Source organism: Alexandromys fortis, unplaced genomic scaffold (assembly GCF_014885135.2).
Source record: "Alexandromys fortis isolate MF-2015 unplaced genomic scaffold, M_Fortis_MF-2015_v1.1 scaffold_2_1_26212458, whole genome shotgun sequence".
NCBI classification, from domain to species: Eukaryota; Metazoa; Chordata; class Mammalia; order Rodentia; family Cricetidae; genus Alexandromys; species Alexandromys fortis.
The window spans coordinates 3254271-3269036 of NW_026067930.1; the positions used below are offsets into that span (position 1 = coordinate 3254271).

The following is a 14766-nucleotide window of genomic DNA, read 5'->3' on the forward strand; positions in this document are numbered from 1 at the left end:
TGGGTGGTAGGAACTGAACCTAGATCCTCTGAAAGAGCAGCCAGTGCTTTTAACCTCTGAGCCGTCTTTTTCGGGGGGGGGGGCAGTCTCAAATTATAGCTTCAGGTTGATCTCAAGCTCCTGCCAATCCTCCTGCCTCCGCCTCCCAAATGCCAGGATTATAAACATGGTCCACAACACCTTCCAGTCTAGTCTTTATGTGCTTTCTGTTCCTTCCCAGTGCAATAGCTGACCCTCATGCAGCGTTGCCTAGGAGAGGAGAGAGCAAAGCCCCTGCCTGTTCCCCATCTTGGGGAAAACAGCGACTCTTCACCATTATTGGTCATGTGTGTATCCAGTAGGTGCTCTGTCTATCTGAGGAAACGCTCCCCCTTGGTCATGTGTGCATCCAGTAGGTGCTCTGTCTGTCTGAGGAAACGCCCCCTCCCACTTGGTCATGTGTGCATCCAGTAGGTGCTCTGTCAATCTGAGGAAACGCTCCCCCCCTTGGTCATGTGTGCATCCAGTAGGTGCTCTGTCTGAGGAAACACCCCTCCCCCTTGGTCATGTGTGCATCCAGTAGGTGCTCTGTCTGTCTAATGCCCCCCCTCAAGCTTGCAGACACTTTAAAACACCATGACGAGGGCTGAGGGTGTAGCTGAGTTGCTGTAGACAGAGCTTTCCTGCCACGAATGTAGCCCTGGACTCCAGCTCCAGCACCACATAAACCAGCGTCGTGGCTTCTAATTAAAGTCTGTGATCAGAGCGTGCCCTGTAGATTCAAACCTTTCTTAACTCTTTGTGGTCAGAGAGCATGCGGGCTTCAGACCTTCCCTAACTGTATTGTCCAGTATCTGCTGCAGCTCCCTGAGTTTCCCCTCTGCACTGCTGCTGTTGGAGCTCCTACACCCTCGGGGTTCCACTCACCACTGAAACAAAGAAGCCACAGCCTCCATCTCCAGTCTGGGCTTTGTCCACTTGTTAGTCTTTTTTCATGTCTCTATTAACATAGCCAATCTTACTAAGTCTTATGACTTATGTCCTTTTTTTAGGCTGTGGATAACCTTGAGGTCCCAACCCCTGCCTTCACTTCCTGAATCCTGGGGTCAGGGGTTAGTTTCAGTGCTCAGTACTGTAGCCAGGACACCCTGATTCTGGGGAGTGAGGGGGGCACTTTGCTGTGCTTCTGGTCGTTCAGGTGTTATGACCAGACACAAGGGTGGGCCTAGAGCTGGGAAGCACCGGCCAGAGCATGCTCAGTAAGCGGCAGCCATGTGAGTGTCCATGGCCACTGTAACAAGTGGTCACAGCCAGAGGACAGACAACAGAAACCGCTTGCCCATAGCTCTGCGTAAGTCTAGAATCAAGGTGCAGCACAGCTGTAGTCCCTCTAAAGCTCCAGCAGACACCTTCCTGCCTCTTCCCACTTGGGTGGCTCCAAGTATCTCCGGGCCTTCAGCTGTCCTTCCTGCCTTTGCCCTATCTTCGCATGACCCCCGTGCAGGTGTCTCTGCCTCAGGACATGGCCAGGAACCACATTCAAAAGCCCCAACAGCACATCTACAAAGACTCCTTCCACATAAGGCTGCATGCATGGATTCAGAGGGTTAGGGCATAGACAGAGCTATTGGAGGGCCACCATTCAACCCTCTGCAGTAGCTTGCACATCTTCTCTTGCTCTTTCTTGATGTTCTCAAGAGAGCCCAGCTCACAGCCCAGGAGGACGTACCTGCTGAGCAGTTCCTGGGTGCCCAGCCATGTGCTGTGTCTTCAACATGACCTTGCCTGTCTCCATACCAGCCCTACCCAAAGGAGCCAGTACTGCTGCACAACATTCTGGTCTCTTGGCCAGGTCCCCAGCAAGCCCGAGTCATCCTGGCTGATCAGCCTTGCCCATGATCCAGGCTGTCCGTCTTAACACACAAACCCAAGGCTTCCTCAGCCGGATGCATGCCTGGGTCACAACACAACGTGGAGGAGCCCCATGGCCAAAGGAACCATTTGTGTCCAAGACACAGAAGAAACCAAAGGCATCAAAGTGCACTTTTCTATCCCAATAATCCCTCACAAGGCTCTTACACAAATACAGAGCCATGTGCTCACTCCAAGCCCCGTTGGTGCCAGTGTCCCATCACTGTTGAAGCTTCTCCTCTTGATGTAAATGACTGTCCCCTAAAGCCTCTGGCTCTTTGTGCCAGTCATTTGTTCCTTGTGAGACCTTAGAAATTGTTTCCACAAATGAGAGAGATGAAGTCTGAGTTGGAACAACTTGATTGGTACTTAGAATGGAGAAATTAAAAACAGTTTCCCGTGTCTGCCAGGTGCGGTTGGCATGCCTGCCACCCCAGTGCTTGGGTGACTGAGGATGGAGGTTGGGATCATCCTGGGCTACAGAATTAGACCTTGTCTCAAAAGTGAAAATGATCCCCTTCAAGACAGCTCCCAAGATGCCAGGGCATGGCTCAGTGCTAGAACCCTTGTCTGGCAGGAAGAGACCTGCTTCCACAGGCCCTGCAAAGAAGAAAAGGAAAACAGCCTTCCAGTTTCAAGACCTCTCTATCAGCTCACAGCAGCTGAATCAAACAAGCAGCATTTATTAACAAAAAGGATTTATTATATTAATCCACACATTGTAAACACCTGGTCACACATGGACTGGCATTAAATAACTCAGAATCCATTCATGATGGACTTTTACACCAGGCTCCCTGTATTTACAGAGACTGGCTGAGCCTGTGCCCTTGACTGCTGGCCACATTGTCTTTCTGGACGTCTGGAGAACCCCTCGGGAAGCACAAACTCTAGCAAGGGGTGTGGCTCGGAGGCATCCTCTGTACAATGTTCACGGGAGCCACGCCTCAAGGGAAGCAGCAGTTGGTGGCACAGACCCTCCAAGCTTGGACCCACATCTCCACTCACAAGAGCTCAAGTACCTCTGAACGCTGGCCTGCAGAGACAGACCATTGGCAGCCCTTTAGTGACCGCCTCTAACGTGGCGCACATCAAGTCCTGAAAACCCAAGTTGGGATCCAGAGGACTCCAAGCAGAGCTCACAGGAGGATACACGGGGGACAGGTCTTATCGTCTCTGGGCCCAGCATCCACACAGAACACTTCCAGAATGAAACGAGTGGTGTGGTAAACGCAGAGGCCTCTGAGCAGATGGCGATCTGCGGTTCAGGAGAGAGGCTCTGTGTGTACATGCAGGAGACACACAAAATGCAGGTGCATCGTGTGCCAGTGAAGCAGCTACGCACACGTGTGCTTCTGGGATGCGCTTCCTGCCTGCAATTATTTCTTCTTCGTTAAAACTTTAATGCAAAGACCGAGCCACTCAGCTGCCCAGTTTCTGCACAGACAAACCTGAGCAGTACTGTCCCCTTCCTGGGGCAGGCCTCGGTCACCTGCTCTGAAGGAAGGATAGCCTGGCTAGCTCAAGCAGGTTTTGTCAGTGTTCACCTCAAATACTCAGGAGCCTCTCCGGAAGCAGGAAATCAGTGGAACCTGGAAGACGCTGTGGCCGACTGCCACACACCAGCCCCAGCCACGCCGCTGAAGCCCAAGTGTTGGCAGAGTAAACAGATGAAGAGCCAGCGAGGAGAGGCCAGGCGTGAGGACTGGAGGTCATGGGTGGTACAGCTAAATTGGCAGCTGTGGTGCTGGCTCCCAGTTGTGGATTCTGGAAGATTCTAGGTAATATGAGGTAACTTCACAGTGGAGGTTATCGGCAGTAAGATGTAGCTGCTCACCCAAGGTAGCAGCTGGGAACGAAGGCCCTTGGGAGTAGACGATGGGCCCCAACTGGCTGTGGACGCAACTGTGTGTTGGGAGGTGCCCTCTCACAAGGCACAGAGGTCTCACTCCACTTTCCAGATGGCGATCTTGCCCTCCTCGCGGCCTGCTCCACTCAGCACATAGCGGTCCTCGGCTGAGCACAGGGTCTTCACAGTGTCAGTGTGTGCCACCAGCTCCTTCTCCACTATCATCTTCTCCACGTCCATCACAAAGATTTTCCCTCTGGGTCTTCCCTGTGACAGCCCCCTGCCACCCACCCAGATCTGTAGGGAAGAAACAGGGGTACTCCTTGAAGCTGAGTGCTCAGATGCCCCCCAAACTCATGCCCTTCCTGCTGGCCAGGAGGCTGGACTACCTGGTGGACCTAGGACAGACCTTCAAGGCTGAAATCCAGGGACAATGTGCTCATAGCTAACATTGCCTCCTGAACTTGAGACCTGCTGAGGTCAGCCTCCATTATAATTGCTTGTGTGGTGAGCAAGGGCTGTCTGACCTCAAGGTCACACACTGGAGACCGCTGACTCACCAGTTAAGCTTCTGTGAAATGGGGCCACACCCTGTGGTATTTCCTTGCCACGTGTTAGGCCGGGACCTGTCACCTCTTTTTTTTTTTTTTTTTTTTTTTTGTTCCAGTTTCTCCCTTTGGGGTTGAGACTGTCTACTCTTGGCCTGTTCCACTACTATATTTTACAGAGGTGGGGGCCCCAGGATAGACCCCATTCATATCCTTATTGCTACAATTGGAATGAGTGTTCTCCAATACCCCAGGTTTGAGGTTGGTGAAGGTGCCCTAGAGGGGACTGTAGGATCCCAGTCCCTTCCTGCTGTTTGCTTCCTAGCCAGGACCTCAGCAGTCTCCTCCCACAGGCACTCACCACAGTTTTCCTCACCAGAAGCCCCAAAGCCTCTGGCCAAGAACTAGAAACCCCAAGACGGCTACAGAAACCTTAAGCTCTTTCCACAGGCCTTTACTGCCTAGTCAGTGACAGAGCGGGCTAGAACTTTGGATGTGGAAAAGCTGTAAACCGGATAGACTACCATGTTGCGTAGCATCTCCCAGAAACTCACACACTTTCAGAATGGGAAGGGGTTTGAAGATAGAGTCCTAGGTGAGACGTGGCCAGGCTTCAGCAAACTGCGCCCTTAGGAGACACAGAGGCTGCCCTGGGAGGACTAAGCCAGATGGAAGAGGTACAGCCACAAGCCAGGATGATCACGCGTGGCCTCAACACCAGAAGCTGTGTGAAAGGCAGGTCTCCACTGAGAAGTGGCCACCCTGCCAACCCCTCAACCAGTGGGACTGCCACTGATTCGGCCTTCAGCTCTGGTGGGAAGGAAGGCTGTCCGTCATTCCCCAGACTGAGGGCTATGAAGCCCAGGCCCATGACAGCCTGCCTTCTTCCCCCTAAGGAAGGAAGGAGGAGCCTGAGGGGATGTTCTCAGGTGGCTGGACACCGTCACCTCACCTGCCTCTTCACTCGGATCATACAGCTAATCTCGGTGCAGTCTGGCACAGGGGTCTTCCGCGGAGGCTGGCCCAGGTCCTTCATGCTCCAGACATACAGATCACTACACCCCGCGCCGGCCACCCACAGCTGCTCCTTCTGGAATAGAAATCACCGTAGGACAATGGCACTGTGACCAAGACAGCCCAAGCCTGGACTTCAGCACACAGGCCTGGAGTACCTCAGGAAGAAGCTGGAAGGCCAGGAAGGGGACGGGAGCCTGGTCGGAGTTCTTGATCTTCAACTCATGACGATGGAAACCCTGCATTGTCACCACCACGATGCTGCGGCCTGTACCTGTGGGAGAAAGGACCACGAGGAGGGATGGGCAGAGCATGCTCAAGACACAAGGAGCAAAGGGTTAAAGGAGAGATAGACGGAGCACACAGGAGCTGCAGGAGTACTGCCACCTGGGACTCCCTAGGCAGGTACTGACTGCCCAGCTGGGGTCTTTCCTTGTGACCACCATGAGACTGGTTTCACAGTTCCTACAAGACGCTCTAACATCTACCAGACAGGGTACCTCCCATTCCGTGACTGTCACTTCATGGTGATCAGGAGCCCAAGCCCAGTCCTGGGAGATGCTCTCAAGCATAGCAAGCATGAAGAAACCTGGGTGCCAGGACTCACCAGGAATGATAACGCATGCTGGCAAAATAAGTTTTCTTAATTTCCTGGAAGGCCTGCTGACTGCCCAGTGATGTGAGGCCACACGGGGCCACCCTTAAGAGCACCCAGGCTAGAGGGAAGTGGAGAGGGAAGCTGAGAAAAGAGCAGAAAAGATAAAGCTGGATTAAAGGACTCAGTAAGGACAGCAGCAGGCAGACGAGGAGGGACGAGAGAGCAGGCCAGCAGTCTGTGTGTGGTGACACTCCTGTGACCCCAACGTTGGAGCTGGAGGCAGGAGGATCACAAGTGTAAGATGAGGCACAGCTACCTAGAGAATGTGAGGCCAGCGTGATCTATATGGGACCCTGGGAGAACAGACAGAGATGGAAACAGGAGGAAGAGACAGTAAGAAGAGCATGCAGAAAAGGTGCCATTGGGGAGCGCTCATATCTGTTTGCAGGGGGAACTCCCACTATAGGCAACTCCTATACCCCAGGATGTTCTGAAACAGCCTAGAACCTACCTCTCCCATCACCCCTTGGCAAACTAACTGACTAAGCTCTAAACACTGGGGTTCCAGGGATGGGCTAGGAATGTTATAAGTGGCAGTTGCTCAGCCGGCCAGGCTTGCCCTCAGAGGCAAATGTGGCACACACGCAGAAGATGTTGCAAACGGCAACCCGGGGTCCCTGGGCCAGGCTAACCTCCCCCCCTCCCCCAGCCATAAGCAGGTTACCGAGAAGGAGCTAGGCAGTGGCAGGCACAGAGCAGGATGGCAGCCAGCCACCAGCTTGTAGGGAATGGAGAGAAAACCTGGAGAGTGGCGAGCCAAGCTACTAGGGCGTCACGATTGCTAGGAGAGGAGGAACCATTGAAAATCAAAGCTGGAAACGTATACAATGAAGGGAAGGGGGTTCAACCCAGAGCAGGATCAGGGCATCATGCTCACTGGCTGACGGCCTGAAAACTTACAACACCACAGGCGGTCACCATGCAGGCTGATGGACATGAGGTCACCGTATGGCAGCTGGAACCGGCTGGTCACTCGCAATGTGCTGACATTCCATGCCAGGACCGTCCCGTCCAGGCTACAGGAGTAGACCTCACTGAGGGATGGAACATACACGAATGCATTGAAGAGGCCAGGTGGCACCGGGCACCACTGACAATGGAGATAATGATAAACCAGTGTGACACAGCAGGAACAGAACAGGGCCTGGGATGTCGGGCTCCCCATCCTAAGCCACTGTGAGCTCGATGGGGTGTCAGAGCAGAACCCAGTGTCACCATTCACTGCACCAAGTCCTAAGCAGGGCTGTCCAACTCAGAGGGACTAGGGAGGACAGGCTCGCCAGGACCCAGGGGTGGCCATCCGTGGTAGCAATTGGGTGTGCAGTGGCCAGTACTACCCGTGACTCCTGTACTGCCCCAGCTCCTGTCATTCTCATGAAAGCACTAAATGTCCAACTGGGCCTGGGAGAAGAGAAGCACCTCTGGCACTGTTTGAGGGAACAGGGGCTGGCTAGGGGGTGGCATGGAAGACAGGCTAGGCAGACATTGCCAGAACCAGGGCAGCCCCACACAGCTAAAGACCCTGCCTTGCTCTTGGGCCTCCCCTGGAGATTGCTTTGTCAGGTCTGATCTAGCTGCAAGGTACTCTTGTATTTTGGTGGTGGTGGTGGGGTTCGTTACAGGATTTCTCTGTGTAGCTTTGGAGTCTGTCCCTGAACTTGCTCTGTAGACCAAGCTGGCCTCAAACTCAGAGATCCGCCTACATCTGCCTCCTGAGTGCTGGGATTAAAGACGTGTGCCACCACCTCCCAGCAGAAGTTGGCATTCTTAGGAAAGTAAAGACAGTATGACACAAGCTGGTATCATAGGTTGCACTGTGTCCCTGAGAAATGGCACAGTGGAATCCTGTACCCAGCACCTCAGAATATGACCTGATTTGGAAGTGGAGTCTCTGCAGAGACCTATAGCCAAGTTGACATACCCTGGCCCAGTAGCACTGATGTCTTTACAAATGGGAAACCTGAGCCCAGAGATGGTGGTAAGATGAGGTTGAACTAATGCATCTACGAGCCAGGAGGTACTGAGGCGACCGTCATATCTGGGGAAGCAAGATGAAGCTTCCCACCCCACTGCTGCGTTTTTCTGTCAAGGTGGTTTAGGGAGACCAGTACACAGGGAGATTGTCCATCCGGATGTGACATGGACAAGTGAGCCAGGAAGCAGGTGGCCTTGAGGTGGGGACCTCCCTGGGCTTCCCCAAACCTGCCTCTGGATGCCGGTTCCTCTGGTGGGTGAGGGGGTGAGGGGCGCTTCAACCTGAGGGCCATGCCCCAGCTCCCACCAATGTCCTGGGCAATATCTATACCCTCCCTGTACCTCACACTGGCTAGGATAATCAGAGTTTTCTGGGTTAAATATCTCCCATGGTGGCTTGGCCTTAGAATTGGGGGTCATAAAGTCAGGAACACCTGGGTGAAATGAGGTTTCCCTGTGACGGGAGAACTCTTGCACCCTCCGGTGAAGCCAGCCCAGAGCTGTCTGCCATGCATGCCTTTGGCAGGGAGGGTGAAGCCCTTTGAAGCAATCTGGATGGGTTTGAAAATGAAGGTGAACAGGACTCCAGACCCCCCCCCCCGCCCAGGACACGTGCAACACTAGCTACAGATTCAGCGGGGGGGGGGGGGGGGGGGCCTGCAGGCAGCTGGCCTTCTGGTGACTCTCGGGGCCTGAGGGAGCCATGTCGCACAGTGGCATTTTAGAGATAGTCTCTCGTACAAAGCCAGATTTCTGATGTTTGGAAAACGAGAAAACCAGCCACAACCAGCACTTCCTGGGCGCACCCTTTCCAGTTTTGGCCAAAAGCATAGGCTGGTCTAAGTAATCTTGGCTGTGAGGCTGAAAGCCGCTGGTCACCATGCTGGTTTTGTCGTCTCAAAGGCTCCTTTCTCTTTGCCCACAAGCAGAACCAGACCACACATGTCTCCTGCAGACTCTCCTTCCCTGGCGAGGCCCAGGAACCCTTACCTTCCACACCCCTAGGAGCCAAGCTCTTCCCTTTCCTACCCCCCAGCGGGCCCTGGTACCTGGGTTTCTTCCCATCATGCACCACCAAGCCAGTGACCGCTGCACGGTGGTCCGTGAGCTGTTTGTTGCAGGACATGCTGTGGACGTTGATGATGTAGATGACGGAGTCCTCGGAGCCCACCCACACCTGGCTGTGCTCTGCCATCACCATACAGTTCTAGGGAGCCAAGACAGAAGGGTGGGGTGAGCTGTGCAGACCAGGTTCACAATCTGCGCTTATTAGCCCCAAGTCACAGCGAATGAACACTGATCCTGCAGGGTCTTGCAAGGCCCAGTCAGAACCTTTCCATTTAAAGATGCCTTATTGAGAACACAGACGTATAAACCATGGCAGAAAATACAGGAGGGACAGGATAGTGGTCCATGGTGTGAGCTGCAAGGAGCAGCAGTATCTGCACTGCCTCAGCAAACACACACCGGCACTGACATTTCCAATGTGTCTGGATCACCAGAGAGGCACCGAGAGCAATGATCTGGGGGTAAAGACAAGTTTTAGCAAGTGGCTGGATTTGCAGTAATGAAGATAGATAGCAGGAATGGCCAATCGAGCCGTCAGGACCTCTGCAGATGGCGTGTCGTCAGGGGTTCTTCGTGATGCCAGGGACACACAGTCTGGTGAATCACTTAGAGCATCACACTGGGTTAAGGGCGCTGCACTCACCACTTTGGAGGCACCCACTTTAAAGCGATGCTGGTGGATGGTCCAGGAGGAAGCATCAAACACGACCACTTTGCCTTCATTCAGGGCACACCACAACTTGGGGTGTGCATCTTCAACCTTCTCTGCAGGGTCAAGGCGCCCTGAAGAGGAAAGCAGCCCCGAAACTTTTCAGTCAGATCAGTAATGGTGGGAGGGGCCGCCTCCTACCACCTGGCTGTCCTGCAGACAGCCACAGAATGCCAGTGCAGCGCCAAGTGCAGGGGTGTGGAGATGGCAGAGTGCCATCCTCCCTGGAGAGTCTGGGGTCTTGTGAGCTCCTGGAAGGGACAGTCCAGACTGAGTGGAGTGGGGATGTACTGTCGCACCAGGACCCACAGGTAAGCAAGCAGCATGAGGGTGGCTGGTGAGGAAGGGGGTCAACTGGAGAAACCAAGATACAGTGTGCCCACCGATTTCCACACCTACCCACAGTGTGGAGCAGGGGTACCTTTGCTTTAGGTTGTCACCCACAGTTACTGGTTGGTATCTATCCTTGTTTATTTAGTGTTTTTAAGATGGAGTTTCATGTAGCTCAGACTGGCCTTGAACTTGTAGTTATCCTCCTGCCTCATCCTCCTGAATGCTGATATTAGAGATACATACCAGCACATCCAACCTGGCATAAACTAATTCATTTGAGCCCTCTGGGGGATGTTTCTCTTTGTTTGTTGAGATGAGGGCTTGCTATGTTCCCCAGGCTAGTGTTGTCCTACCCCAGCTTCTTGTGCAGCTAGGACTACAGGTCAATGTCACTGTGTCCAGCTTGACTCTAGAGTGTGACTCTACTGGCATTGCCCTAACTGGTCACGAGGCCGATGGTGTCAGAGTTGGGATGGCCTCTTTCATGAGGTGTGTGTCTCTTGGCAATACTGGAATACCTGGTTCTCCCTCGGGGAGTTGTGCTCTGAATGGCTGGATGGGAGCCCCTCATGATGTCATCATGCCAGAAACACACTTGCCAGCACAGTCTCTGAGCTCCCACTGATGTGTGTGTGTGTGTGTGTGTGTGTGTGTGTGTGTGTGTAGCACACTTAAGTGGAAGTTCAGGGACTACTTTGGGGAATCAGTTTCTCCTTCCACTATGTGGGTTCCAGGGATCAAACTCAGGTTCTCAGGGTTGTTGGCAGCAAACCCCCTTACCCACTTAGCCACCTTACCAGCCCAGAAACCCTTAATGTAGTCAAATGCATGAGTCCTTCGGTGATCAGGTATTCGGGGCTGGCCTGGTCATGCCTGTGCTGCTGGGTGTGCTGGTCCACTAGCCTGTAAGTGCCTTTTTTCATCTCGACTTCCGTCCACTTGGGACTGATGTGGTGACTGACTGAAATGGGCAGGGCTCCAGCTTCCAGTACGGAGCTAGGCTGTCCCACTACCCCACGGTTATACAACCATTAGCCATCAGCAGCCTCCTCAACCAAAGATAAGAGCTGAGGACACACAATACCTGAATTGTCGCATACTGCAGAGGGCAGGGAATGAGTATTCTGGGTCCCTAACTATGTTGTTGCCCAAGTATAGGGTGCCACAAGGCCAAGTGGGCAGAGTGGTCAAGACAGCTTTGCCCCGTGGCTCAGGATTCTGTCCTACAGTCAAAAATAAACCACCCCCCTTCTCCTAGCACAGGGTTTTCCCTTCATTGTTGCCACGGTGACTTCCAACCCAGATTTAAGTCCATCACAACCAGGAGCAGTGAGAGGTTACCTTACCTGGAGTATACAGCAAGACGTCAACAGCTTGGGGAGCCGTCTCTCCTGCTGAAGGGTTAATTTTGTGTTTTAGGGTCTCCGAGGTTGTCTTTGGGACTGCCATGGGTGCTGAAACACAAGCACTTTGGGTTACCAGACTCAGAAAGAAGGACAGCAGTGACGCATAACTCACAAGCTCTCCCGTTAGGTTAAAAGCCACATGCGGCCTGAAGGGGGCGCTCTTGGAAATCAGCATTAGGGATAATACCATCCAAGGTGCCCTCTGGCCTCATCCCTGATGGGGAGCGGGGCCAAGAAGGCCGCTGCTATGCATGTTCTCCTGGTTGAACGGAACGCCATTGTGTACATGTCACATTTTCTTTTAGCATTTTATGTGTGATGTGCACACCATAGAACACATGTGGAGATCAGGAAACACTAGGAATCAGTCTCTCCATCAACCATGTCGTCAGGCTTGGGAACACGCGCCTTTACATAGTGAGCCATCTTTCCAGCCCTGGGTCACATCTTCCTTACCCATTTCTCTGTCTGGCTCCATTTCTAAGACTCCGCACATGACGCCAGGATAAACATGGGTGACCCTTGCATCTCTTCCTGCACAATCCAACTCTTGTTCCTAGGCGATGCAAAAACCACCTTCCCTGGGGGTTTCTGGGACTACCTGCCAGGGTGAGGGACTCTCCTGCTAACCCCCTGAGTTACCTCCTAGCCTCCCGCCCCCATGAGTTACCTGCACTGCAGTGGGGACGATGCCTTGGGGACTTAATGATGGCTTCTCCCCACACCCTCCCTTTCTCATTAACCCACACATCTGATACAATTGCTATTGTTCTCATTTTTTTTTCAAAACAAATAACAGCTCTGAACTCCAGCAGCGCAGGATGCTACGATGGGACCCTCTGCCACTGCCGCTCCACCTGCTGCCTAGGGCTCTCCTTTCGTTTTGTGTATTTTTAAACCCTTCCATCACAGGCACTCCCAGTGCTTCTGCATCAAGACTTGTCGTGTCTCGAGTCTTCACTTTGCTAAGCCACGCACTAGAAGGTATTTCTGGATTTCTTAAACCAGGGCTAGGAGCTCAGCGTGCTGTGACCGGAGCTCAGATGGCGTCTCCTGAGCCATAGGGAACAAGGTGATGATGACAGAGCGTGTGCTGGGCGTTCCCATGGCAACTCTGTAAACTGTTTACAGAGGAGCTAGAAAGCCGGTCCATAAACTGCTGGAAGCGAGAAGGCCTGCGTGTAGAGTTATATAAACAGCTGAAGTGCAATGTTTATTTGATTTTATTCCCATCTGAGGAAAAGAGCAGTTCTGTCGAGACCCAGGACCGGCAGACAGAGCTCCTGGAGGGCTCCGTGGGTCTCTAGGCAACGTGGAGCACCTGAGCCTCCTGGCTGCTGTCCCAGATCAGGCAGGAGCGGGTTCTATGGCCAGGAAGTGTCAGGGCCACACAGACAGTGACAGATGTTACCAAGGGTAAGATGAAGATATGCCAAGGTGAGTAAGCACACAGCCTGGGGTGTTTTCTAATTCCTGGACAGCTATTTTTAAAACCTGACTCCACACCCAGGAGCGACGACAGGAACCTGCGCAGGCATTCACAGCCGCCCTCATCAGGCAGAAGGCAGTGAACGTCAGTGTCCACTACAGGAGACGAGGTACAGGAAAGCACTGCTCTCAAGCGGCACAACTAGAGCCACTAGAGGAAGGACTGGGAGGCGGCTCAGTGCGTTATGTGCTTGCTGAACTAGAATGAGGACCCATGGAAAGCGGGGTGCAATCCCAGTATTCCTATAGACAGACAGAGGGCAAAGGCAGGAGACCCTCCCCCCAACATACAGCTAGTCTAACATACACAGCAGCAAACAACAAAAATGAGATGACCCTTACACACACCTGAAGCAAAGTGGAAGGTGGGGACCAACATCTGAGGTTGTCCTCCAGCCTGCGTACACCACGCCATGGCATTCACACACACACTCGCAGATATAGAAGCACACCACACACACCATACAAAATACAGTTTCTTTAAAGGAGTGAAGTGGCGGTACAAGCTGGCTCATGAAGGAATTGAGACACTGGACTGGGCAAAAAGATGGACTCAGGAGGGCTCCCAAGTGTGGGAAACACCCAGGACAGATGAGATCACAGAGAGTCAACAAATGGCCCCACCGGGAGCCCAGAGATAATGCTAAGCAGGTGTGGGAATTCCTCCTGCAGAGTGGGTCTCAGAGTCATCACAAGAAGAGTGTCACCACTCTGCAAATGCCCTAAACTTAGTAAGCCACATGTTAAAGGGGTCCAGGAGGCGAGGGACATCCAGTATCAATAGGACCTGAATGGTTTCTGCAGACAGTCCTACTTCATCCATCTGTGCCCCGAGCTGAACTTCCTATTGTTTACCTTCACATACACTCTGTGGCCTCGATAGCAGGAAGCTGCAGGACATTTAAAATGGAAACAAGGCAGAAGCTCAGAAGGCGTGAGACATCATCTTAACCCACTGGTCCTAAACTTGAAATACAGACCTCTGTATGGCTTCAGAATGGGAGAGCCAAACAGAAATGAGCAGGAAAGATGCTGGAGATTTCTGTCCCAGGAAACTGGCCACAGTAAAGATAAAGAGATGCTGGACATCAAGGCACACAGTAATGCCAGCACCTGGGAGGTGGAGGCAGGAGGATCAGAGTTTAAAGTCATCTTCAGGTACAGAGACCGGTCAAGACCAGCCTGAGCTATAGGAGACTGGTGCTTAGTCCATCCGTCAGCAGACCAACCAGGTGCAAAGAAGCCAGGGATGTCCGACACATCCCCAACATTGACCAGAAAGGCTATCAGTTACTCAGCAGCCTTCCAGACATTTCTCGTCTGCTGAGCAGGACAGGAAACTCTGCAGTTGTTCAGGACATGCAGTTTACGTGTAAAATAGAACACCACCCAGGACAGAAACAAGGAGCCAGTGTGTGACAGGGAGGAGCCACATGGTCCAGGGTTCAGTGACAATGAAAGTCATCATGTGATTTTAAAAAAATCCTAAAAACATCTATAATCCTAATACTCACTGGGGCGGGAGGATTGTAAGTTCAAGGCCTGCCTGGGCTATATACTGAGTTCCAGGGTAGCCTATGCTAGAATGCTCCCCTGTCTCACACAAACAATAAAAAAGCAAACAAGGGAACAATAGTGACACTCAAATCAGGGCCAGTGAGATTGCTTAGTGTTTAGGCACTGTGCCCCCAAATTGATAATGAGTTCAATCCTGGAGACCCACACTGGAAGGAAGAAAAATGACTCTGACCTTCACATACAGCATGTGGCATGTGTCCACACATATCTCTCTCTCTCTCTCTCTCTCTCTCTCTCTCTCTCTCTCTCTC

General features: G+C 52.7%; 1 protein-coding gene across 6 annotated transcripts in view; it reads right to left on the reverse strand.

Annotated features, from left to right (window-relative positions):
• Positions 1-2571: 2571 nt before the first annotated feature.
• Positions 2572-14766, reverse strand: part of Dennd3 (DENN domain containing 3) — a 54112-nt gene continuing 41917 nt past the window's right edge. Inside the window, exons 17-23 of one of the 6 annotated variants that reach the window (XM_050145095.1) lie at positions 11390-11497; positions 9645-9784; positions 8983-9140; positions 6860-6993; positions 5460-5575; positions 5240-5377; positions 2572-4036 (exon numbers count right to left, since the gene is read on the reverse strand). In XM_050145095.1, the coding sequence (XP_050001052.1) occupies positions 3836-4036; positions 5240-5377; positions 5460-5575; positions 6860-6993; positions 8983-9140; positions 9645-9784; positions 11390-11497 (995 nt within the window). In that variant the 3' untranslated portion in view covers positions 2572-3835. Of the gene's footprint in view, positions 4037-5239; positions 5378-5459; positions 7050-8982; positions 9141-9644; positions 9785-11389; positions 11498-14766 lie in introns of those variants that run through there. The other 5 variants (XR_007592285.1, XR_007592288.1, XR_007592286.1 and 2 more) reach the window with 5 other exon arrangements.